Source organism: Mobula hypostoma, chromosome 4 (assembly GCF_963921235.1).
Source record: "Mobula hypostoma chromosome 4, sMobHyp1.1, whole genome shotgun sequence".
NCBI lineage: Eukaryota > Metazoa > Chordata > Chondrichthyes > Myliobatiformes > Myliobatidae > Mobula > Mobula hypostoma.
In genome coordinates, this window is record NC_086100.1 from 25,660,675 (window position 1) to 25,685,516 (window position 24,842).

Sequence of the window (24,842 nt, forward strand, 5' to 3'; positions counted from 1 at the left end):
TGCTTTAAGGCATTTGTTAGACCACACTTGGGGTATTGTGAGCAAGAGACATAAAAAAAAATTGCTGATGAACACAGCAGGCCAGGCAGCATCTCGAGGAAGAGGTACAGTCGACATTTCGGGCTGAGACCCTTCGTCAGGACTAACTGAAAGAAGACATAGTAAGAGATTAGAAAATGGGAGGGGGAGGGAGAGAACCGAAATGATAGGAGAAGACAGGAGGGGGAGGGATGGAGCAAAGAGCTGGAAAGTTGATTGGCAAAAGGGATATGAGAGGATCATGGGACAGGAGGCCTAGGGAGAAAGAAAGGGGGAAGCCCAGAGGATGGGCAAGGAGTATAGTGAGAGGGACAGAGGGAGAAAAAGGAGAGAGAGAGAGAGAAAAAAATATATATAATGATAAAAGATAAATAAATAACGGATGGGGTATGAAGGAGATTAATGGAAGTTAGAGAAGTTGATGTTCATGCCATCAGGTTGGAGGCTACCCAGGCGTAATATAAGGTGTTGTTCCTCCAATCTGAGTGTGGCTTCATCTTGACAGTGGAGGAGGCTGTGGATAGACATATCAGAATGGGAATTGGACGTGGAATTAAAATGTGTGGCCACTGAGAGATCCTGCTTTCTCTGGCAGACAGAGCATAAGTCTTCAGCGTAATGGTCTCCCAGCCTGCGTCGGGTCTCGCCAATATATAGAAGGCCACATCGGGAGCACTGGATGCAGTATATCACCCCAGCCGACTCACGGGTGAAGTGTCGCTTCACCTGGAAGGACTGTCTGGGGCCCTGAATGGTGGTGAGGGAGGAAGTGTAAGGGCATGTGTAGCACTTGTTCCGCTTACAAGGATAAGTGCCAGGAGGGAGATCAGTGGGAAGGGATGGGGGGGACGAATGGACAAGGGAGTTGCGTAGGGAGCGATCCCTGCGGAAAGCGGGGGGGAGGAGGGAAAGATGTGCTTAGTGGTGGGATCCTGTTGGAGGTGGCGGAAGTTACGGAGAATTATATGTTGGACCTGGAGGCTGGTGGGGTGGTAGGTGAGGACAAGGGGAACCCTTTTCCTAGTGGGGTGGCGGGAGGATGGGGTGAGAGTAGATGTGCGTGAAATGGGAGAGATGCGTTTGCGAGCAGAGTTGATGGTGGAGGAAGGGAAGCCCCTTTCTTTAAAAAAGGAGGACATCTCCTTTGTCCTGGAATGAAAAGCCTCATCCTGAGAGCAGATGCGGCAGAGACGGAGGAATTGCGAGAAGGGGATGGCATTTTTGCAAGAGACAGTGAGAAGAGGAATAGTCCAGGTAGCTGTGAGAGTCCGTAGGCTTATAGTAGACATCAGTAGATAAGCTGTCTCCAGAGATAGAGACAGAAAGATCAAGAAAGGGGAGGAAGGTGTTGTAAATGGACCAGGTAAACTTGAGGGCAGGGTGAAAGTTGGAGGCAAAGTTAATGAAGTCAACGAGCTCAGCATGCGTGCAGGAAGCAGCGCCAATGCAGTCGTCGATGTAGCGAAGGAAAAGTGGGGGACAGATACCAGTATAGGCTTGGAACATGGATTGTTCCACAAAGCCAACAAAAAGGCAGGCATAGCTGGGACCCATACGGATGCCCATAGCTACACCTTTAGTTTGGAGGAAGTGGGAGGAGCCAAAGGAGAAATTATTAAGGGTAAGGACTAATTCTGCTAGACGGAGCAGAGTGGTGGTAGAGGGGAACTGGTTAGGTCTGGAATCCAAAAAGAAGCAGAGAGCTTTGAGACCTTCCTGGTGGGGGATGGAGGTATGTAGGAAACATCCATGGTGAAAATAAAGCGGTGGGGGCCAGGGAACTTAAAATTATTGAAACGATTCAGAGTGTGAGAAGTGTCACGAACATAGGTAGGAAGGGATTGAACAAGGGGGGAATAAAACAGTGTCGAGGTATGCAGAAATGAGTTCGGTGGGGCAGGAGCAATGGGTGTACCTGGGCAGGTAGGTTTGTGGATCTTGGGTAAGAGGTAGAAACGGGAAGTGCGGGGTGTGGGAACTATGAGGTTGGTGGCAGTGGATGGGAGATCCCGTGAGTGGGTAGAGTTGGTGATGGTGCTGTTTTATCCCCCCTTGTTCAATCCCTTCTGACGTATGTTCATGACACTTCTCACGCTCTGAATCTTTTCGATGATTTTAAGTTCCCTGGCCCCCACCACTTTATTTTCACCATGTGCAGGTGTACAAGGAAAGTGTGCAAGGAGCTGGCCGAATTTGAATTGGGACCATGCCTTGAAGTCCGGTGAGGATGGCTGTACACCACCGACCAGCTATAGGATGTTACTCTGAATCAAGAGATATTCAAGTGGAAAGTTAGAGAAAAGTTAGGAGACATTACTATTTTCAAGGATGCTACAGAGGAGATGTGAGGGAAATAGCAGTTTGTAATGGCAGAGCTTTTGAGGAAGAGGTGTTGCTTAAAGTGAGATGTGTGGTAGGTCAACATAAGGAAACAGTTTAGTCCAATTAGCCTAATTTGCTATAGATAAGATTGTACTGCATGAATGTAGTTAACCTGAAAAATTGTTGATCTTATTATTAACAGTGCCAGTCCAGATGATTATAACATCGTGGTGCAAAAGCCAAGGCAAATTCTTTGTCAGTTTGTTGACAAGATGCTGACAGATGTTGATGTTGGTAAGTACTTCCACTGTAATCTGCTCTGAACTCTTAGACTCTCCCTTTTTTCCCCATGCACCATCACTCCTTGTCAATATCCCACTGATGTTAGATATTAATAACTAGCTTTCAGATTATTGTGGTTGTAGGGTAAGGGTTATCATGGTAGCTCAAAAATATATTTTTCCCTAAATATATCATACCAAGCGTTCTTAAACAATAAGCAATAAATGAAGCTGTCATCAAAAAAATATATAATTCCCCTAACTTGCTCCCTTCTCTAGTCAGACTAAGAACTGAACTAAAGACAAAGCATGAATAGGTAACTATACTCTTCACTTCTACCATGCCCCAACCCACGTGACAAATTACCCGTAATAAACTCGCAGCACAAAGTACAATGCAGACAGAAAATAGATTAATAAGACCATAAGACCATAAGAAAAAGGAGCAGAAGTCGGCCATTCAGCCCATCGAGTCTGCTCAGCCATTTTATCATGAGCTGATCCATTCTCCCATTTAGTCCCACTCCCCCGCCTTCTCACCATAACCTTTGATCCCCTGGCTACTCAGATACCTATCAATCTCTGCCTTAAATACACCCAATGACTTGGCCTCCACTGCTGCCTGTGGCAACAAAGTCCATAGATTCACCACCCTGACTAAAAAAATTTCTTCACATTTCTGTTCTGAATGGGCGCCCTTCAATCCTTAAGTCATGCCCTCTGGTACTAGACTCCCCCATCATGGGAAACAACTTTGCCATATCAACTCTGTCCATGCCTTTCAACATTCAAAATGTTTCTATGAGGTCTCCCCTCATTCTTCTAAACTCCAAGGAATACAGTCCAAGAGCGGACAAACGTTCCTCATATGTTAACCCTCTCATTCCTGGAATCATTCTAGTGAATCTTCTCTGTACCCTCTCCAACGTCAGCACATCCTTTCTTAAATAAGGAGACCAAAACTGTCCACAGTACTCCAAGTGAGGTCTCACCAGCGCCTTATAGAGCCTCAACATCACATCCCTGCTCCTATACTCTATTCCTCTAGAAATGAATGCCAACATTGCATTCACCTTCTTCACTACCGACTCAACCTGGAGGTTAACCTTAAGGGTATCCTGTACGAGGACTCCCAAGTCCCGTTGCATCTCAGAACTTTGAATTCTTTCCCCATTTAAATAATAGTCTGCCCGTTTATTTCTTCTGCCAAAGTGCATAAACATACACTTTCCAACATTGTATTTCATTTGCCACTTCCTTGTCCATTCTTCCAATCTATCCAAGTCTCTCTGCAGACTCTCCGTTTCCTCAATACTACCGGCCCCTCCACCTATCTTCGTATCGTCAGCAAACTTAGCCACAAAGCCATCTATTCCATAATCCAAACAAAAACAACATAATCCAAATCGTTGATGTACAATGTAAAAAGAAGCAGCCCCAACACGGACCCCTGTGGAACACCACTGGTAACCGGCAGCCAACCAGAATAGGATCTCTTTATTCCCACTCTCTGTTTCCTGCCAATCAGCCAATGCTCTATCCACGTATGTAACTTTCCTGTAATTCCATGGGCTGTTATCTTGTTAGGTAGCCTCATGTGTGGCACCTTGTCAAAGACCTTCTGAAAATCCAAATATACAACATCCACTGCATCTCCCTTGTCTAGCCTACTGGTAATTTCCTCAAAAAATTGTAATAGGTTTGTCAGGCAGGATTTTCCTTTAAGGAATCCATGCTGAGTTCTGCCTATTTTGTCATATGCCTCCAGGTACTCTGTAACCTCATCCTTGACAATCGACTCCAACAACTTCCCAACCACCGATGTCAAGCTAACAGGTCTATAATTTCCTTTTTGCTTCCTTGCCCCCTTCTTAAATAGCGGAGTGACATTTGCAATCTTCCAGTCCTCCGGAACCATGCCAGAATCTATTGACTTTTGAAAGATCATCACTAATGCCTCCACAATCTCCACAGCTACTTCCTTCAGACCACGCGGGTACATTCCATCTGGTCCAGGAGATTTATCTACCTTTAGACTATTCGGCTTCCTGAGTACTTTCTCTGTCGTAATTGTGACTGCGCACACTTCTCTTCCCTGCCACCCTTGAGTGTCCGGTATACTGCTGATGGCTTCCTCAATGAAGACTGATGCAAAATATTCATTCAGTTCCTCTGCTATCTCCTTATCTCCCATTACAATTTCTCCAGCATCATTTTCTATTGGTCCTATATCTACTCTCACCTTTCTTTTACTCTTTATATACTTGCAAAAGCTTTTAGTATCCTCTGATATTATTTGCTAGCTTCCTTTCATAGTTAATCTTTTCCCTCTTAATGACCTTCTTAGTTTCCTTTTGTAAGTTTTTAGAAACTTCCCGATCCTCTGCCTTCCCACTAATTTTTGCTTCCTTGTATGCCTTCTCCTTTGCTTTAACTTTGGCTTTGACTTCTCTTGTCAACCACGGTTGCATCCTTTTTCCATTCGAAAATTTCTTCTTTTTTGGAATATATCTGTCTTGCACCTTCCTCACTTTTCGCATAAACTCCCGCCACTGCTGCTCTGCCGTCTTTCCCGCCAGTGTCCCTTTCCAGTCAAATTTGGCCAGTTCCTCTCTTGTGCCACTGTAATTTCCTTTACTCCACTGAAATACCGACACATCAGATTTCGGCTTCTCTTTTTCTAATTTCACAGTGAACTCAATCATGTTATGATCACTGCCCCCCAAGGATTCCTTCACCTCAATCTCTCTAATCACCTCTGGTTCATTACACAATACCCAATCCGGTACAGCCGATCCCCTAGTGGGCTCAACAACAAGCTGTTCTAAAAAGCCATCTCGCAGACATTCTAAAATTCTCTCTCTTGAGATCCAGTGCTGACCTGATTTTCCCAATCCACTCACTTGTTAAAATCCCCCACAATTATCATAACACTGCCCTTCTGACAAGCCTTTTATATTTCCTGTTGTAATTTGTAGTCCACATCACTGCAGCTGTTTGGAGGCCTATAAATTACTGCCATCAGGGTCCTTTTACCCCTGCGATTTCTAAGCTCAACCCATAAAGATTCTGCACCTTCCGATCCTATATCACCTCTTTCTAATGATTTAATATCATTTCTTACCAATAAAGCCACGCTTCCCCCTCTGCCTACCTTCCTATCCTTCCAATACACCGTGTATCATTGGACGTTCAGCTCCCAGAGACATGCATCCTTTAGCCATGTCTCAGTGATGGCCGCAATATCATACCTGCCAATCTGTAGCTGTACGACAAGATCATCCACCTTATTCCTTATGCTGCGTGCATTTAAGTATAACACCTTAAGACCAGTATTTGGTACTTTTCACTTTGATTTCACTGCAACTTTATTGCACTGCAACTCATCCCAATGGCTACAAATTTGCCCCATCACCTGCCTGTCTTTCCTGACGTCTTTACTGCTCACTATTTTAGATTTATTTCTGTTTTCCCCTTCCTCCGCTCTGTCATTCTGGTTCCCATCCCCCCGCCAAATTAGTTTAAACCCTCCCTAACAACTCTATTAAACGTTCCTGCCAGGATATTGGTCCCCTTCGGGTTCAGGTGTAACCTGTCCTTTTTGAACAGGTCGTACTTCCCCCAGAAGAGATCCCAATTATCCAAGAATCTGAAGCCCTGCCCCCTGCACCAGTCTCTCAGCCACGCATTCATCTGCCTGATCCTACTATTCTTGCCCTCGCTAGCATGTGGCACAGGTAGCAATCCCGAGATTGCTACTCTGGAGGTCCTGCTTCTCAGCTTCCTTCCTAACTCCTGGAAATCTCTCTTCAGGACCTCCTCCTTTATCCTATCTATGTCATTGGTACCAACATGTACCAAGACAACTGGCTGCTCACCCTCCCCCTTCAGAATATTCAGGACCCGATCCGAGACATCCCGTACTCTTGCACTTGGGAGGCAACACACCATGCGGGTATCTCTTTCAGACTCACAGAATCTCCTGTCTGTTCCCTTGACTATGGAATCCCCTATGACTACCGCATTCCTCTTCTCCCACCTTCCCCCCTGCACAACAGCTCAGTGCCAGAGACCCGGTCACCGTGGCCGTCCCCTGTCAGGTCATCCCCCTCAACAGCATCCAGAACAAGATATTTGTTAATGGCTCCCTCACTGATACATTTGTAACTAAATGTTGAAATTTCCCTACAAAAATGACTCCTCACAGGCAAACTGAGCTAAATGAGTTAAAATTAAAAGGATATCATCCATGGATGATTTGTCACACATACGTTGAAACATACAGTGAAATGTGTCATTTACGTGAAGTCAAATCACAAGGATTGTACTGGGGGCACCAAGCTATGTTTTTTGTTTAAATTTCAGTTGCTTTGGAGCTTTTGAAGAAGACTGACTCTCAGCCAACATGTGTGATGCTGCTTGATTTTATTCAACACATTATGAAATCCTTCCCTCTGATGTTTGTGAGCGCTCCACAAAAGCCAACCAAGGAAATTCAGCAGCACAGTAGTGATGATGAATGTAGTTGCATTGGTGAGTCTGTGGAGAATCTACAGATAAATAGGGTGATAGCCATTGAAGTTCTGGGCATAAAAGTGAAATGTTATTTGGCAATGTGAGAGCAATGATGTAGCTGTCAGCACGCAATTACAGTGGAGAAAATCTGGCATCAACTTCTGAGTTAATGCAGAAGCAGAATGCTGTTATTCTGCTTCTCCACTTGGTGGAGTCAGTTTCAAGGAACAATGTGTGGTGAACTATGAAGCCTAAACTTTGTCCTGAATGGGATCAAAGCAAAAATACTCTTTTTGTTCAGCATCCAATTTCTTTCTGAAATTGAATTATATGAAATATGAACTTCTAGCTTATTCAGCCATGTTCTGTTTCATCAAAGAAGATTTTTTGATATTGTACCTGTTAAAAAATTGTGGTGAAGATTAAAGAGACACTTCACCATTATATCCATATCTTTAAAGATTGTGAATTTTTAACCTCTTTCTTTGGTGATTAATTACAAATTAAATATGTTAAGTCAATGGATATAATTAGTAGTTTATTATTGCCCACAAGATTGACGAAACATAATTCTTGAGTATTAACTGTTTTCAAATAATGCCCTCCTGATCTCAACAAATCAATTAAAATTACTAACATCCTTGGCCAACTTGATGCTGCTTGATAGCATTTGAATTATGAGTGAAACACAATTATTCTGAAACAAATAAAGGAAATAAATTGATGGGGTTGCTCTGAGACAGCATGGACTGTGTGGCAGAATGGCTTCCTATCTCAGAAGGAACTCTGAACATTAAGATGAATGTTATAAATTATAACAAAAATTAGAAAGTATGTATTCACATTTTTACTCTGGTTGTAGTTGCATTCATTTAATCCTATCCAATAGTTATTGAATCCAGTTACACAGGATTCAGCTTAACCACTCTATCTTGGCCAGTATGCTCTTCTTGAAGATGTCCCAATCAATTTCATTTGTCAGCTTAATGTTTATGCTGTGGTAGAGCCACTGACTTCTTTAGATGTAGCCTGAATCTGGACTGAGTGTGAAGTTCCATAATTAAGACAAAGTTTATGTTTGTTTTTATTTGTGCTATTCAATCTGATTGTATCTATTTGTTTTTAAAGATTTCAGTAACTGGATCATAACAAGGCTTCTTCGGATTGCTGCATCCCAGAACTGCCAGGCACTGCAAAACCGTATTGCAAAAATTATAATTTCTTTGTTATGGCTATTTAAGAACAAGAATCCCTTCATATTTGGAGTACAAACAAAGGAAGTGCTTGGCCTCTTTCAAGATTTAATCTGTTTGACAGAGAAGAATATAATGATGCCGAAATCATCCTTGTGGCCATTCACAGTTAATCGTTTTATTGTGGCCGCGACAGAGAATCCAGGATATTTAACTCCTGCACCTCTTCTACTGAACTCTGTGTTACAAGTAGAATTATTGGAGATCATATTACTGAGAATACTATCTTCGATTCTTTCCAGCATGTTTTGTAGGCGGCAACGATTCATCTTATGGGAAATAGGCTGCTCCCTTTTAGAACATGGCAGTCCCAAGATAAAGAGTATTGTGTTAACCCTGTTTTCAAAGTTAACAAACCTTGGAGGACCACCACCAGAAGAATTGTCAAATATGTTTTTTAATCATTTTATTGATCTTTTGCTATTATTTAAGGCAGCCAACAGAGATGAACTAGAATTGTATGAGGAGCCATTTGCAGGATTGGTCAGAGCACTTTTTCCCATCAATGCTGAACACCTTGCAAGTGTGTGTGTGATAGAACCATTTTACCTGAACAGATTAATGGATAAATTAAGTACTTTGATAGGAGATGGACTGATGAAACAAATTGAATCTGATAAATTAAGATCAGCTTTATGTCACATATTGCAACATTTTTTGATGTTTAGACCTTCAGGAGTTATTTGTGCGGACCCAATACAGAAACACCGTACGCATGTGATTTGCAGAGCTGTAACTGAAATGATAGGAACACAACAGAACCAACAGGTATTTTGTCTTAATCTGTGTATTCTTACTTTTTTTTATTTCAATCATGTCTCTCACATGATCAAGAAGGTGACAATGATTTACTTACAGTTGTTTGTCAAGGACTTCATGTAGTCTGTCACTTGAAGTAGAAAACATAAAAAGTTTGCTCTCCATCCCATATCCTTGACAGAGATCAAGGTATTTTGAATGCAGATATATTCAAGGACTGGATATACAGAGTAGCAGTATCAGATGTTGAAATAGATCCAGTTAACTTCTTTCCTTTCTAGTCTAACTAAAAGATCATGTACTGTAACACAATGATTGGAGCGTCATCCAATTGCACCAGCAACTTTTCCTTCCAACCAACGATTCAAAAAATTCATATCTTTACTGCTGTTTGGTGGATCTTCAACTGTGTTTCGCTCATATTCACGAACAGTTATTGCTCACGTTTGCACAACAGCCCACCTATCAGATTCAAATGTACTCATGTGCATATTTGACAGAGTTCATCCCCATTTTCAAATCTCCCAGCATACCTAATGAGAATTAGCAAACTATTCCATTATATGTTATGTGGTTTACCTGGACAAGTTTTATATAAAGATAAGGCTGCCTTTGCCATAACATTTTACACTTTAAAAGATCTTGTAGTTGACCATCACTGCCTACACCTACTGAGTTTTTATTGGAGCAGTTGATCTTTCTTGTAGTTTAAGAACTATTCACACAACCATTGCAGTCAATACAGGAGTTAGCCCACTATTATCTTGCACAAGGACAAGAATTGGGCATTCAGTGTTTGAACGGAGCATCTGAACTATAAAATTTTAATATTGAAGTAACTTTTATCATGTGTCAAGTACCTCAAAACAATTCACTTTGATTTTAAGTGAAGTTGATTGTGCTCACTGTTGATTGGTGCTATCAAAACAACTTCGAGGGTCTGCTTATTGCTAGTTAAGCGTAGAAATCTGGAAGTCACTGTTCAAAAATTTTCATTCACATACTTCTTTAAATTGATACTTTGCCAGTGCACTCCATTCAAATCCATAAAAGGGGATGATGTTGGCAGTTTTACGTACAAGTTAGTCACTGAACGTAGCAGAAAAAGTTGGTGTTTCCATGTCTGGTTTAATTAAAGTTTTTTAGTATTTAAAAATCCTCATTGTTGCCAGGAATCCTTTCTGACATGTAACAATCTTATTTTTAGATTTTCATTCCTTAAGAATTTGATTAGTACAGGGAAGTATTTATTTATCCATTGACAAATAAGTTGTGATTCAAACATCCATTAATACAAAAGGGTGTGTGCATTTCTGAGTACATGGAACAACTAAGTGTTGTTCTTTTATAGACTCTTGCAAAATCATTGCTGCCATTTGACAGGTTATGTAAAGATTCTGTTTCTTATCTGTCAATAAAATCCCCATTTTTCATAGCTATCCCAATCGCTTTGCTCTATATACACTTGCCATAATTGTTTAATTTTATTGAAAAATCACCTCAGTACAACTCATAATTAAACTAATGGAATATATTCTGCCATTAATTGAATCCAATGGAACTTTTTTATTATTATTGTGAGAATACTTTAAAAATATATGGGAGAGTTGGCTTAAAGTTGCATTTCTGTAAGGCAGTTCGTCTGTAGCTCAGAGAAGCCTTGTACTTGCCCCAGAGTCTGATAAGTAATAACTAAATAATTTCTGTTGATAGGCTGAAGAGACAACTGTTGAATCAGTTGCCTCATTAAGTAATCCATAGTAGTAAGTTGAATGAACAGAAATTGAGTCAGTGCATTAGACAAGATTTTTTTGGCAGGAAGCCATTTTTAGGTTTCATTGCATCATCATTCCCCATCTTCAAAACTGGTAACCAGCTGAGAGGAACTGATTACTGAAAGTGGAAATTCTTGGCTCAGTTTCTGTTTCATGCTTCTGTGCTGACTGACTATTTTTACTTGGTGTTTTAGTACCGTGATGTTTTAGTTGAAATTAATTAGGCTGTTGTAATGGTAAACTTATACATTACTATAGCCCAGAGCATAATGCATTGTAACACACTAAGCACCAGGTAGTAAACCCGAGGCTTTGTGTGGAATAACTGAGCATTATATCTTCAATTTTAATTTTAAAACTTAATGAAGAGAAGATGGAGTGAGTCACCTAGTTTTGCTATTGAATAAGTTCAAGATTGATCTCCTGCTTAGCTTCAACTACTGTTTCTTGCCCAATCAGCAAAAGCTTTCATTTTCCCTATGGACCAAAAATCTGTTTTTCTTAACTTTGGACACATTTATTAAAGTTAGCTTTGTATATATACAATATCCACAGCACTTTGAGGTTGAGAATTCAGAAGATTCACTTTTGTCTCAGTGAACAAGTTCTTGTCTCCACTTGAAACTATCAATGCTAGTTAAAGATTTATCTGCTGGAGGAAACATCCTCTCAATATTTTGTTCTGCAAACCGGAATTACGATTCTAGTGCACTTGTTGTGTGTACGTCGATAATTACAGTGAAAAGCGTTGCTTGTGTTGAACAGCCATCACATCCGAGGCTGTCTTATGTGTCTCAATAAATTTACCTGCCCTTTTAAACAGCTATGAATATAGTCTTAACTTTTCTGTCCTTTTCTTATCAAACATGAAGTGCCACTAGTGTGATGATTTCTATAGTGAAACGTGCAGCTCTTTTTATGCAGGGCTCTTTGTTATTTCATATAACTTCTTGCATTGTGTTTCAGTATTTGTTAAGTTGCTTGTACATAGCAATGAGAGCAGAAGGAGTCAGTGTCGTGCAGGCTACACGTAATCGGACGCAGACACCATCAACAGAGATTCCTGAAACAGGTGGAGAAAGAAATGTTGATGAAGTTCCAGAGAAGCGGCCACGCTTGAGTTTCACAGCACAAAGCTCACTGAATCCAGTCCTGCTGGCTGAGTATGAACTATATTTTTAAAATCTATGTGTATTTAATCATTCTGTTTTGTCTTGCCAAGCTATAAATATTTGAACCTGCACAAAAGATAAATATCAGCACTGAAATGGTTCTATGGCTGTGGCTTGCAGCCACCGTTCTCCTGGACCGACTACAGCACTGCACTGGTTCTGTGGTTGTGGACTCACTTTTGGGGACTCTTTGGTTCATATTCTGTGTATTATTTGTTTGCTTTTTTCAACTGTTAGCACAATTTTTTTTTTTGCCCATTGATGGACATTGTTGCATGGGGTGTTTGAATGGGTTTCTTTGTTTTGTGGGCTGCCTGTGAGAAGACGAATCTCGAGGTTGTATGTAGTATATGTACTTTGGTAGTAAATGTGCTTTGAACTTTGACAGCTGAAATCCTGCTAATAGAGCTCATAAGAATATGGGTGATCTAGCTTTAGTAAAATACATGGTGTCAACTAAAACTTGTCAAAGGCAATTACAGTATGTACAGTACAGGATTAGATAACTGTATGTTTTACTAATGACATTAACGTTACAACAAACTTCACGTCCATAGTCAGTCATAACAACCTGATTTTGGTTCTGATATATACTATATTCAGTCATTAATGACCTTATTGTTATTACTATTTTGAAAACTTAAAAATGCAGGGGAGAACTTGTGTAAAGTTGGATTGCCATAAGTTGGGTCATCCATAATCCAGAGAGTCCCTGTACACTTTCAGAGAAATGATATCTAAACTCCCATTGATATCTTTTGTCTGAACCTTTTGGCAGCCCAGATTCTAAAATCTGTAAGAGCAGCTTTTAAAGTCAGTTGTACAGGAAGCATTTTAGCCGTTCGTGCCTAATAAGACCATAGGATATAGGAGCAGAAGTAGGCCATTCAGCCCATTGAGTCTGCTCTGCCATTCGGTCATGGGCTGATGCAATTCTTCCAGTCATCCTCACTCCCTTGCCTTCTCCCTATACCCTTTGATGCCCTGATTAATCAAAAACCTATCTATTTCTGCCTTAAATGCACCCAATGACTTGGCCTCCACAGCTGCTCGTGGCAACAAATTCCACAGATTTATCACCTCCTAACTAAAGTAATTTCTCTGCACTCTTCTAAATGGACGTCCTTCAATCCTGAAGTTGTGACCTGTTGTCCTAGAATCCCCTACCATGGGAAATAACTTTGCCATATCTAATCTGTTCAGGCCTTTTAACATTTGGAATGTTTCTATGCGACCCCCCCCCCCCCACCGCCACTCTCCTTGAACTCCATAGAATATAGCCCATGAGCTGCCAAACATTCCTCATATGGTAACCTTTTCATTCCTTGAATCTTCTCTGAACCCCCTTCAATGTCAGTAAAGCCTTTCTAAAATAAGGGGCCTAAAACTGCACACAATACTCCAAGTGTTGTCTCATGAGTGCTGTACAGAGCCTCAACATCACGTCCCTGCTCTTGTATTCTATACCTCTAGAAATGAATGCCAACATTGCATTTGCCGCCTTCACCATTGACTCAACTTGGAGGTTAACTTTTGCATCTCTGCATTTTGAATTCTCTCCCCATCTAAATAATAATCTGCCTGTTTATTTCTTCCACCACAGTGCATGACCATACACTTTCCAACATTGTATTTCATTTCTCACTTCTTTGCCCATCTATATACTACTAAAACTCCCAAGCTCTGTTTGTCTGTTTGTGACCTCCAATTAGTGCAAACGGTGCATTACAGCAGCACTTTTTTTTGGCTAAATCGAATTAAAATGCACGAACTTACAGAATGCAGGCAAAGTTCAGGGTTATATATTTGTATAAAATTGCTCATTCGCAAAAATCAACAGGCTCCCTTTTAAGAATGCAAACACGAGGAAATCTGCAGATGCTGGAAATTCAAGCAACGCACATCAAAGTTGCTGGTGAACGCAGCAGGCCAGGCAGCATCTCTAGGAAGATGTACAGTCAATGTTTCGGGCCTCGAAACGTCGACTGTACCTCCTCCTAGAGATGCTGCCTGGCCTGCTGCATTCACCGGCAACTTTGATGTGTGTTGCTTGAGGCTCCCTTTTAACCTGAGAGCTGATCCGCCATTATGGAAACGGGACGCGACAGCCCGACGCATGCGCATGGCCAGCCTCAGCAGTGACACCTACCAGAGCAGAAGGGCAGGGCAGCTCTATTTCAAGGGACACATTCTGCTAATCACCATCAGCATGTGCAGGATTGGAACAGATCTAACTGCCACCCATCAATAAGAGATAATTAAATCTTATTGTAATGATGTACTTCGAGACAATCATAAAACCCTTTGCTGCAGTCAAAGGACAGCGGTGACTATATCACGTCCATTTAGGAGAGTGCTAACCACATCACCAAGAATAATCAGCATCCTTTGGTGTTACTGCTTCGTATCTTCTATCCAGCATTAGGGTAAAAAACAATGGTCAGCCTAATTATGCTGCGTGGAAAGGGAAGGGGGACATTATGGTCACGAGATGTCGCCAAACGTCGTCGGGAAGCGGCAAGGAGAGGGAGAGAACAAGAATCAGATGAGGCCAGGGCCGCACGACCCCAGGATCAAAGAGTCAGGACAAAAAAAGATGAGAGAAGAAGAGACAGAGGAGGAGAGACGTGCACATCTCCAGGATCAGAGACAAACAACAAACAGCAGAAGAGATGAAGAGACAGGGGAATAAAAGGGCTGCACGTTTCCAGACTGACAACGAGAGGCACAAGGGTGGCAGAAAAACCAGAAATGATGCCATCAAAAGTGTCCTTCGTTAAATGAGGAGCAGCTATATTTGCTTTGCTACACATCGTCCTTCTTTAGTAAACTGAGGTTTTCTACTTCAGTTTCCAAAGCAATTTGATACCAATAGCATTCAGGAAAATTTAATGTTCATTCTGGTCACATCAGATTGCACTACCCTCCTCTCAAAGGGTGCCCCAACGGGTCACCCCGTTGTCTAGTTTCCCCTAAACTATCTGAGTCTCTCTGCAGGCTTTCTGTTTCCTGAACACTACCCGCTCCTCCACCTATCTTTGTATCATCAGAAAATTTAATCGCAAATCCATTAATCCCATAGTCTGAATCATTGACATACATCGTAAAAAGCAGCAGTCCCAACACTGACCCCTGTGGAACTCCACTGGTAACCGTCAGGCAGCCAGAATAGGATCCCTTTATTCCTTCATTGGTTAATACCATTTACTAGATCCTTGTATGTAATTTTTTTCAATGATCCATTTACCAAGTGATGAGTTTCCGATCTCTCACCCACATTTTCCATTAATCTTGAGTGAAATAAGTTATTCAGGTATTTTTCTCAAATTCTTTAAACAATTAATTTAACTTTGTGTCTCTTTATAGGGCCTTTCTCTTCATCTTCTCCCGGCTTCCCATAATTTTACATGTCCGTTTAACCTTCTTTCTTAAAAAGAAAATAACCCCAGCTAAGCCACTGTCCTTTTAGCAAGAATCTTCTAACCCTGGTAAATCTCTGCACCCTGCAGTACCCTTCCTGTAATGTATATTCATGATCATGCACAGTGCTCTTAGCTTTAGCCTTATTCTGTAGTTTGAGCATGATCACGTGCTGTTCCATGCTTTGACCAATGAATTTAAATCTGAAAAGAACAAGCTGGTACAACTGTGTTGTTATTTTGACTCTCCCTATTGTTAACTAATCTTTTATGCCAAGAGAGTAATTACTTGGGTTGAAACTGGATGTCAGATTTATAAACATTCTTCCTTGTAAATGCATTGTATACTTTATGTCATTGTTTTCTAGAATTTTTAGAATATATTTTCCTATGAAATTTGTTAATGCGTGTTTGTTCATTCCTTGCAGATACGGACAAGTGGAAATGAAATTCAAAAGTAGGTTGTGGTGGGATGTATATGAGAGACTGAGAGCATTGATCAATTCATTGGACAAGGCTGAGTCACACAAGGAAACTTTACCTCTGTTGGAGGGTATTGTGGTTTTATTTCGTTTGGCAGCTCTGTGTACAGCATTCTGTGACAAAGGAATTCCTAATAGGTACAATTTATGATTTTTTAATTATTATAAGTAAATCCTTTTCTCTGTGTTTTGACTGTATACTAAAAATTGGACGTGGGAAAAATTGAAGGTCGATGAGAATTTGTGCAATAATGGATGCTCAGAAAAAGCTGATCATTAGTTTAAGGTCATACTATTTAGCACAGGGCTTCAATATGCTTTTTATTAAATCTCTTTGGGTAGAGTTGAGTTCACTCACTGGTCATAGAAGCAAAATTAATATATCAAAAGAAGAATAACTTTTCAAGGAATTACTTGTTTTTTCCCCAATTCTATTATTAAAGGCATTAAAAACTTCCGGTTTAAAATGGTGTTGCCAAAGACATGTGACAATTCCCTGGTAGTGTGAAAGCAAAGAAATTCGATTAAAACCATTAGTAATAACACTTTTTTTGAAGCAAATTGTGGTGAACTATCACCACAAGCAATGAAGAGGTGAGGTGAAGGCAAAGTGATGTGCCCTGCTGGTGTGCTGCAAAATCGATGCACTTGGAGTTGGAGCTGTGCTGGTTGGAACGATTCAGAGGGAAGAAGACAGGACAGATGAATTCTGATGCCCTTCCAGCTAACCCGGGTATGAGGGTGGATCGCTGTAAACGCTGAGCTGAATTGGAGAGGTCGAGAACGGTTTCTTTGGCAACAAAATAGCCTGGATTGATTCTCCGGAGCAGGGCTCAAGTCCTAGTATGAGGTTTGGACAATTTAAATGCTGGCCCAGATAGTCTGGGAGCCTCTCTCTCCACGATGCTAAGGCTGTGAGTCTGCCCCCCGGCTGCAGTGCTTCATGTCTGTGAACTTTGCAGCGATTTGCGCCACTAATATGATGAATTGAATACCGAGTCTTTGGGCCTACTCTGGGCTGCTCCAGGAACTTGGATCTAAGGATTCAATTTGGTTCGGAATGCTGTCGTTGTTACTTACTTCTATTGTTTATATGATTTGTTCTGCGTTTTTTTTCTTTGTGGGGGTTGGTCTTAAATTGAGTTCTTTCAGGTTCCTTGCTTTACAAGTGCTTGTAGGCAAATAAATCTCAAGGTTCTGTAATTTATACATTCTTTGATAATAAATGCACTTTGAAACTTTGAAGAGTTCAAATTTCCCTTTTTAATAAAAACAAAGAAAAACATTCAGAAGTATAGATAGGGTTAATAATGTAAGCAGGCTTTTTCCACTGAGGTTGGGTGGAACTACAACCAAAGGTCATGGATTAAAGGTGAAAGGTGTAATGGGAACATGAGGGGAAACTTCTTCACTCAGGGTCATGAGAGTGTGGAAGGAGCTGTCACCACAATTGGTGCATGCGAGCTCGATTTCAATATTTTAGAGAAGTTTGGATAGGAACATGGATAGTAGTGGTATGGAGGGCTATGGTCCAGGTGCAGGTCACTGGGAGTAGGCAGTTTAAATAGTTTTGGCATGTATTAGATGGGCTGAAGGGCCTGTTTCTGTGCTGTACTTCTCTATGTCTCCATAACTATGAGTTCAATAGCTAAATGATTTATATTTGATGTGCTTTAGCCTGGATGATGCTTAAATTCAGGAAGCATGGTGTTATCAATTTCATCATCCTTCCTAAAAAAAAATTGAATTCTACTTTGGAATTTGGATTCCCTTCAGAAGAAATAACATGCTGTTTTCTGTTCAGTAACAAAATCAAAACAAATGACTTTCCCATGGAAGAGACACAAAATCCTACAGAAATTCCATCAATCAAAATACAATTAATTTGGATACGTGTTGAAATGTTTACCGAGGTCCTGGAATATGGAAGGAAGCAACTGAACAGGACTTCAAATAATGAAGAGGTGCAACATTTGGTTGATAGATTAATCAAAATAATTGATGCTATAATCCACTTGCAAGGTATGTGGAGCTTGGAATGAAGCAAGAATTTTATTGTAAAATGTATTAATTTAAAGGATAACTTTTTTACTTTGTTTTTGTAAGAAGATGATTGGCAGAAGAAGCAAAAATGACATGAGAAAAATTGCAAATAGTACATGTTTTGAATGAGTAGCTAAGTATAGCTGTAAAGGCAGAGTCCAATATAACATTCAAAGGGGAGTTGGATCTGAGTATGAAAAGAGGAATGTGCATTACTGTCGGGAGGGAGGTTGAGAGTTGTGGGTGCATGGGTACTAGTGGGCCCAGCTTTAGTGTGTTTGCATAGAAACTGTACAGAGACGATAATCATTCTGTGACTTGTGGAAAGTGAATACATGTTGATATCCAACAAGTGAAAATTTGTCATTGCATTATTCTTGGAATATTTAAGATGTTAAGACATAGGAGCACAATTAGGCCGTTTGGCCTTCCAAGCCTCTTCTACTATTTCATTGTTGCTGATTTATTATCCGTCTCAACCCCATTCTTTAACCTTCCCCCCCATAACCTTACTTTGATGCCCTCACTAATCAAGGACCTATCAATCTCAACGCTTTAAATATCCCCAATGACTTAGCCTCCACATCCATCTGTGGCAATGAGTTCCACAGATTCACCACCCTCTGTCTCAAGAAATTCTCCCTTATCTTTATTCTAAAGAGACGTCTCTCTATTCTGAGGCTGTGCCTTCTGGTCCTAGACTCCACCTCTATTAAAAACATCTTTTCCACATTCACTCTATCTAGGTTCTTTATTCGATAGGTTTCAGTGAGATTCCTCTCATTCTTCTAAACTCCATCGAATACAGTCCCAGAGCCATCAAATACTCCTCATACATTAACCTTTACATTCCTGGAATAGATCTTGTGAACCTCCTCTGGACCCTTTCCAATGCCAGCATGTCTTCTTAGATAAGTGGCACAAAACTGCCCTCAATACCCCAAATGTGGTCTGACCAGTGCCTTATAAAGCATCAGCATTACATCCTTGCTTTTAACCTTAACGGGCGTGGGCAAGCACAAGCAAAGGTTCCAAGTACAGTTCCATTTTTTTTCTTCCTCTGTCTAGTGCACTGAGATTGGATTTGGTTAGTGGTATGGTCTTTGTGTGAGATGTAGGAACTCTAGGAGACTTCCAGTCTCTCTGATAATTACATCTGTATGAAGTGGATAGAATTGCAGCTCAATGGCCTTCAGGAGAATGAGGAGGTGATGGATAGGAACTACAGGCAGGTAGTCACTCCTAAGTTGCAGGAGGCAGGTCCCTGGGTGATTGTCAGGAGAGGGAAAGGGAATAGGTAGTGAGTGCAGAGTACCCTCAATAATAAGTATACCATTTTGGATACTGCTGGTTGTGGGGGGGGGGGGGGGGCTGTGGTTGAGCGACCTACCAGGGAGAAGCCACAGTGAGCAGGTCTCTGGCAGAGAGACAGGAGATTCTGTAAACATGATAAAGAAACCTGGGTCGTATTTTGCCTCCCAGATTCCAGGGACAGGGATGTATTGGGTCAGGTCAACAGCATTCTAAAGGGAAAGGGTGAGCAGCTAGAATTTGTGGTACATATTGGTACCAAGAGGGGATCTGATTGAAACATATAAGATTATTAAGGGATTGGACACGTTGGAGGCAGGAAGCATATTCCCACTGATGGGTGAGTCCAGAACCAGAGGCCATAGTTTAAGAATTAGGGGTAGGCCATTTAGAACGGAGTTGAGGAAAAACTTTTTCACCCAGCAAGTGGTGGATATGTGGAATGTTCTGCCCCAGAAGGCAGTGGAGGCCAAGTCTCTGGATGCTTTCAAGAAAGAGTTGGACAGAGCTCTTAAAGATAGCAGAATCAATGGTTATGGGGATAAGGCAGGAACTGGATACTGATTGTGGATGATCAGCCATGATCACAGTGAATGGCGGTCCTGGCTCAAAGGGCCGAATGGCCTACTCCTGCACCTATTGTCTATTGTCAATGATACAGGATGCAAAAGGGAGGATGTGCTGAAGAGAAAATATAGGGAGTTAAGTAGAAAGTTGATAAGCAGAATCTCCAGGGTAGTAATCTCTTGATTGCTGCCTGTGTCATGTGCTGGTGAAGCTAAGAATAGTAGGATCTGGATAGTAGGATAATGTGGTTAACTAGATCAGCAAGTTTGCAGATGACATCAAGATTAGGGGTGTAGTGGACAGTGAGAAAGGCTCTCATGGCTTGTGGAGGGATCTACATCAGCTGGAAAAATGGTCTGAAAAATGGGAGATGGGACTTATTACAGACAAGTATGAGGTTTCACACTTTGGGAGGACCGACTTGGGAAAGTCTTACACAGTGAATGGAAGGGCACTGAGGAGTGTGGTAGAACAAAGGGATCTGGGAATACAGGTCTATAATTCATGGAAAATGGCATCACAGGTAGATAGGGTCATTATGAGAGCTTTTGGCATATTGGCTTTCATAAATCAAAGTATTGAGTACAGGAGATGTGATGTTATATTTAAGTTGCATGAAACATTTGTGAGGTCTGATTTGGAGTATTGTGTGCAGTCTTGGTCACCTACATACAGGAAGGATGTAAGCAAAACTACAGAGAAAATTTGCAAGGATGTTGCTGGGTCTGGAGGACCAGAGTTATGAGGAAAGATTGAATAGATTAAGACTGTATTCTTTAGAATATAGGAGATTGAGAGGAGATTTGATATAGGTATACAAAATTATGAGAGGTATAGTTAGGGTAAATACAAGCAGGCCTTTTCCACTGAGATTGGGTGGGACTACAACCAGAGGTCATGGGTTAAGGGTGAAAGGTAAAATATTTAAGGGGAACATGAGGGGAAACCTCTTCACTCAGAGGGTCGTGAGTGTGGAATGAGCTGCCAGCACCAGTAGTCCATGCAGCTCGATTTCAACATTTAAGAGAAGTTTGGATAGGTACATGGATAGTTGGGATATGATGGGCTATGGTCCCGTTGCAGGTAATTGGGAGTAGGCAGTTTATATAGTCTGAAAGACCTGTTTCAGTGCTGTACTTCTCTGTGAGTGACTCTGCCAAATGAATGTGTTGCTGAGGAAATTGGTGCAAGGGACAGAGTTTCAGATTTTTGGATCATCGAGGTCTCTTCTGGGGAGGGTATGACCTGCAGAAAAAGGACAGATTACACCTGATAAGGGGTCCAGGATCCTTGTGAGCAGGTTTGCTAGAGCTGTTGGCGAGGGTTTAAACTAATTTGGTAGAAGTTTGGGAACTGGAATGATAGAGCTGAGTATTGGAAACTTGATATACAAGAAGATGCGGTGTGTGGTGAAACTGTGAGGAAGGACAGACGGATGAAAGGGCAAAATAGGCAAACTTGCAGTCAGTAGGACAAGTTGAAGTGTAACATTGGGGCAAAAAATTAAAATTCCTGAATACAGGACTGAAGGTGTTGTATTTGAATGCACACAGTATGCAAACTAGAGGATGCAGGTAGAGGATCTTGTAGCACAGCTAGAGACTGGCAGGTACAATGTGTGGGCGTCATTGAGTCGTGGCTGGAAGGGGATCATAGTTGAGAGTTTAACATCTAAGGATACACCTTGTATTGAAAGGTCAGGCAGATAGGTAGGGGATTGGGGTAGCTCTATTGGTAAAAAATGAAATCAAATCCTTAGTAATAGTTAACATAGGATCAAAAGATGTAGAATACTTGTGGGTACAGTTAAGATACTGCAAGGGTAAAAGGACCCAGATGAGAGTTATATACAGGCCTCCGAACAGTAGCCTTCAATATGAAGGTAGTTTGGGAAAATCAGGTTGATGCTGGATCCCAAGAGAGGGAATGTAGAATGTCTCTGAGATGGCTTTTTAGAGCAGCTTGAGATTGAACCCATTAGGGGAAAGGCAATTCTAAATTGGGTATTGTGTAATGAATCCAATTTGATGAGGGAGCTTAAGGTAAAGGAAACCTTACAATAGGAGGCTATGATTATATTGTAGAATTCATTCTGCAGTTCAAGAGGCTAAAGAGTCTAGAGAGAAGCTAAAGTCAGATGTATCAGTGTTGCAGTGGAGTAAACGGAATTGCAAAGACATGAGAGAAGAGCTCGCCAAAGTTGATTGGAAGGGGATATTAGCAGGGAGAATGAGGCAACCGTGGCTGACAAGGGAAATCAGACAGTACAAAAGGAAAAAAGGGCACATAATGTAGCAAATATTAGTGGGAAGTTAGAGGGCTGGAAAGCTTTTAAAAACCAACAGAAGGGAACTAAAAAAAAACATAAGGAGGGAAGAGATAAAATTTGAAGGTGAGCTAGCCAAAAATATCGAAAGTGGATACCAAAATTATTTTTGCAAAAATGAAGAGTAGGGGAGAGGCAAGAATGGATATCGGACCCCTAGGAGGTAATAATGGGGGACAAAGAAATAGCTCATGATCTTAGGTATTTTATGTCCGTTTTCACTGTCAAAGACATTAGCAGTATGCCAGAAATTTGAGAGTGTTGGGGCAGAAATGAGTGAAGTTAATATTACTAAGTAGAAGGTGTTTGGGAAGCTGAAAGGTCTGAAAGTAACTAAGTCACCTGGACCAGCTGGACTACACCCTGTATTCTGTACTTCTATAATCTATAGAGGTAGCTAAAGAGATTGTGGAAGAGTCTCAAGATTCTGGAATGGTTCCAGAGGGCTGGAAAATTGCAAATGTCACTCCACTCGTTTTAAGAAGGGAGGGAGGTAGAAGAAAGGCAGTTTTGGCTCACTTCAGCAGTTGGGAAGATATTTGACTCCATTATTAAGGATGGACCCAGCTGGTGGCGTAGTGGCATCAGTGCTGGACTTAAGGACGAAAGGTCCCAAGTTCGAATCTAGCCGGCTCCCCTGCACGCTTTCCATCGTTGCTGGGTTACAAGCTGGTGATCTCTCTGGAAACTCAACTGGCAGAAGGCAGTGGCAAACCACTGCTGTAACTTGCCTCTTACGTAGTTCCCCACTATGTCAGAGAGGCATGGAGGGAAATCGTCCGTTAACCGGAGAAACTCCGGATACGACGTACCTTTCCTATTAAGGATGAGGTTTCAGAGTACCTGGAGACACATGATGAAATAGTCCAATATCAGCATAGTTTCCCTTAACTCAGTGTTTCTGAACTCTTCTCAGCCCAACACCCCTCCAAAACACCTTCCTACTTGCAGCGCCCCTCTTGGGCACAATATACTTTCCGGTGCCCCCATAGTGTAAAAACAAGTCTACCATATGCCAACATGAGAAAAATGATTCTGCTTTAAATTTTTATTTCTCTTTAAACCTAGCTTACGCAGTACCTATGTTCTGTACAGCAGCTTCAATATTAATCTGGTCCTTGAGCTTGATGGTTTTTTTTCACAAGAGTTGAAATTTCTGCTTCAAGTTGTGACAGCAGAAGTCTCAAGTCCCGATGCGTAACAACATCCAAGCGGTTTCTGTTTTTTTTCTGGGTATGTGGTTCACTGCACTGAAGGTTGGAGGATGGAAATGTAACATAGAGCAGTTTGACTCTTTTCCAAAGACCAAGAAACTTTGTATGGCAGTGTAGCCACATACCACAAAAGCTGACATTTTTGAAAAGCAATTTTGCTTCTTCATCATTCTGACTTTTGATCATTTCTTCTTGCAAACTCTCTTCCCGTTCTTTCACCTTTGAAAGTAATGGGTTAATTACCCAGTCTGGAATTTCCAGGTCGTTCAATTCCTTGAATCGACTTTGAAAATCCTTCTTCAGTGACTGCAGGTGTAAGCAGTACTCTTGAAAATCACCATCTGCGAAAGAGAGTGTCAAACTTTCTATGCAGAGAAACTGTAAGAACATTCTACTCCCAATGTTTTGCTTGTATATTTCAAATTTTCTGATAAAAGTGGACACTGCACTTTTTGCCTGGATTAAATTGAAATTCTCATCCTGCAGTTTCATGTTTAGAATGTTCGTTTTGTCATACAGATCGACTAAGTATGCCACATCTCCATGTAGCAGTTCAATCTGGTTTCCCAAGCTCTTGTCGACTTCCAACCACAGTTTCAAAAAAATCAAAAAATGCTTTAAGCAACAGCCTTTTGACAGCTAATGCACTTCAGTGTGAAGAAGCAAACGTTCAAACTCTTGGCATAACTGGTGAAATGTTCTGCTATTTAATGGATAGAAACATAGAAAACCTACAGCACAATACAGGCCCTTTGGCCCACAAAGCTGTGTCGAACATGTACCTACCTTAGAACTACCTAGACTTTACCCATAGTGCTCTATTTTTCTAAGCTCCATGTAGCCATTCAGGAGTCTCTTAAAAGACCCTATTATTTCCGCCTCCACCACCGCTGCCGGCATCCATTCCACGCACTCACCACTCTCTGCATAAAAAAAGTTACCCCTGAGATCTCACCTGTACCTACTTCCAAGCACCTTAAAACTATGCCCTCTTGTGCTAGCAATTTCAGCCCTGGGGAAAAGCCTCTGACTATCCACATGATCAATGCCTCTCATTATCTTGTACACCTCTATCAGGTCACCTCTCATCCTCTGTCACTCCAAGGAGAAAAGGCCGAGTTCACTCAACCTATTCTCATGAGACATGCTCCCCAATCCAGGCAACATCTTTGTAAATCTCCTCTGCACCCTTTCTATGGTTTCCACATTCTTCCTCTAATGAGGTGACCAGAATTGAGCACAAGTGGGGTCTGACCAGGGTCCTATACAGCTGCAACATTACCTCTCGGCTCTTAAACTCAATCCCACAATTGATGAAGGCCAATGCACCATATGCCTTCTTAACCACAGAGTCAACCTGCACA

At 41.4% G+C, this 24,842-nt stretch overlaps 1 protein-coding gene across 3 annotated transcripts in view; it reads left to right on the forward strand.

Moving 5' to 3' along the window:
* The window catches only part of atr (ATR serine/threonine kinase), a 134,200-nt gene that overhangs the window by 10,553 nt on the left and 98,805 nt on the right, over positions 1 to 24,842 (forward strand). For all 3 annotated transcript variants that reach the window (XM_063045415.1, XM_063045416.1, XM_063045414.1), the window contains exons 2-7: positions 2,564 to 2,655; positions 7,008 to 7,175; positions 8,286 to 9,178; positions 11,911 to 12,107; positions 15,964 to 16,155; positions 17,822 to 18,039. In XM_063045415.1, the coding sequence (XP_062901485.1) occupies positions 2,634 to 2,655; positions 7,008 to 7,175; positions 8,286 to 9,178; positions 11,911 to 12,107; positions 15,964 to 16,155; positions 17,822 to 18,039 (1,690 nt within the window). In that variant the 5' untranslated portion in view covers positions 2,564 to 2,633. The remainder of the gene's footprint in view (positions 1 to 2,563; positions 2,656 to 7,007; positions 7,176 to 8,285; positions 9,179 to 11,910; positions 12,108 to 15,963; positions 16,156 to 17,821; positions 18,040 to 24,842) is intronic.